This window comes from Arachis ipaensis, chromosome B09, assembly GCF_000816755.2.
Source record: "Arachis ipaensis cultivar K30076 chromosome B09, Araip1.1, whole genome shotgun sequence".
NCBI classification, from domain to species: domain Eukaryota; kingdom Viridiplantae; phylum Streptophyta; class Magnoliopsida; order Fabales; family Fabaceae; genus Arachis; species Arachis ipaensis.
Window position 1 is genome coordinate 14,919,521 of NC_029793.2, and position 697 is coordinate 14,920,217.

The following is a 697-nucleotide window of genomic DNA, read 5'->3' on the forward strand; positions in this document are numbered from 1 at the left end:
AATAATAACTAAAATATCACTTTTTTTTTATTGGTCAAATCATAGAATTTTAATTACTATAAAAAAAACATATGAAAATATAATTACAAAACTTACATAATAGGCCGTGACAACTCCCGCAGAATCGTTTCCTGGTACTTTGATCCTTAGATGAAAGAATCCGGAGCCATAGTCCATCTTGGATCCAATCCCAGCTCCTTCATGTTTAATAAATTAAATTGAAACCAGCAACAAAAACAAAATGCAAGATAGTAATTTTTAGTATTTTTTGTTATTATTTGACTAATATAAATATTAAATTATTTTTAACAAATAAATTTAATCGTATTGATTTATGCGTGTAAATTTTTGGTAAATATATATGCAAAGTATATATTTTTTGTGTGCAAGCATCTATAAATATGAATGTAAATTATTACTGATTATATAATAATATAGCTACAAAAATAATAAAAATGCAATATAAATTCCATCGATAATTTGTAATTGAAGGGATGTACTCTATCTATTTAGGGCATGGAAAAGGGACAAGAATACTAATAAATAAATACGAAAGTCAAAGTATCCAACCGGTTTAAATATTTGATAGGAGAAGTTAAAATTAGTCGTTAATTTTATGTAATATTACATGTTGATGGTGTAGCTTTTATTTGTCTAAAATGCAAATACAAATCACATTACATATAAAAAAAATATA

At 24.4% G+C, this 697-nt stretch overlaps 1 protein-coding gene across 1 annotated transcript in view; it reads right to left on the reverse strand.

Moving 5' to 3' along the window:
- The window catches only part of LOC107615131 (xyloglucan endotransglucosylase/hydrolase protein 2-like), a 3,307-nt gene that overhangs the window by 1,508 nt on the left and 1,102 nt on the right, over window positions 1-697 (reverse strand). The window contains exon 2 of the mRNA XM_016317239.1: window positions 97-194. Within this exon, the coding sequence (XP_016172725.1) occupies window positions 97-194 (98 nt within the window). The remainder of the gene's footprint in view (window positions 1-96; window positions 195-697) is intronic.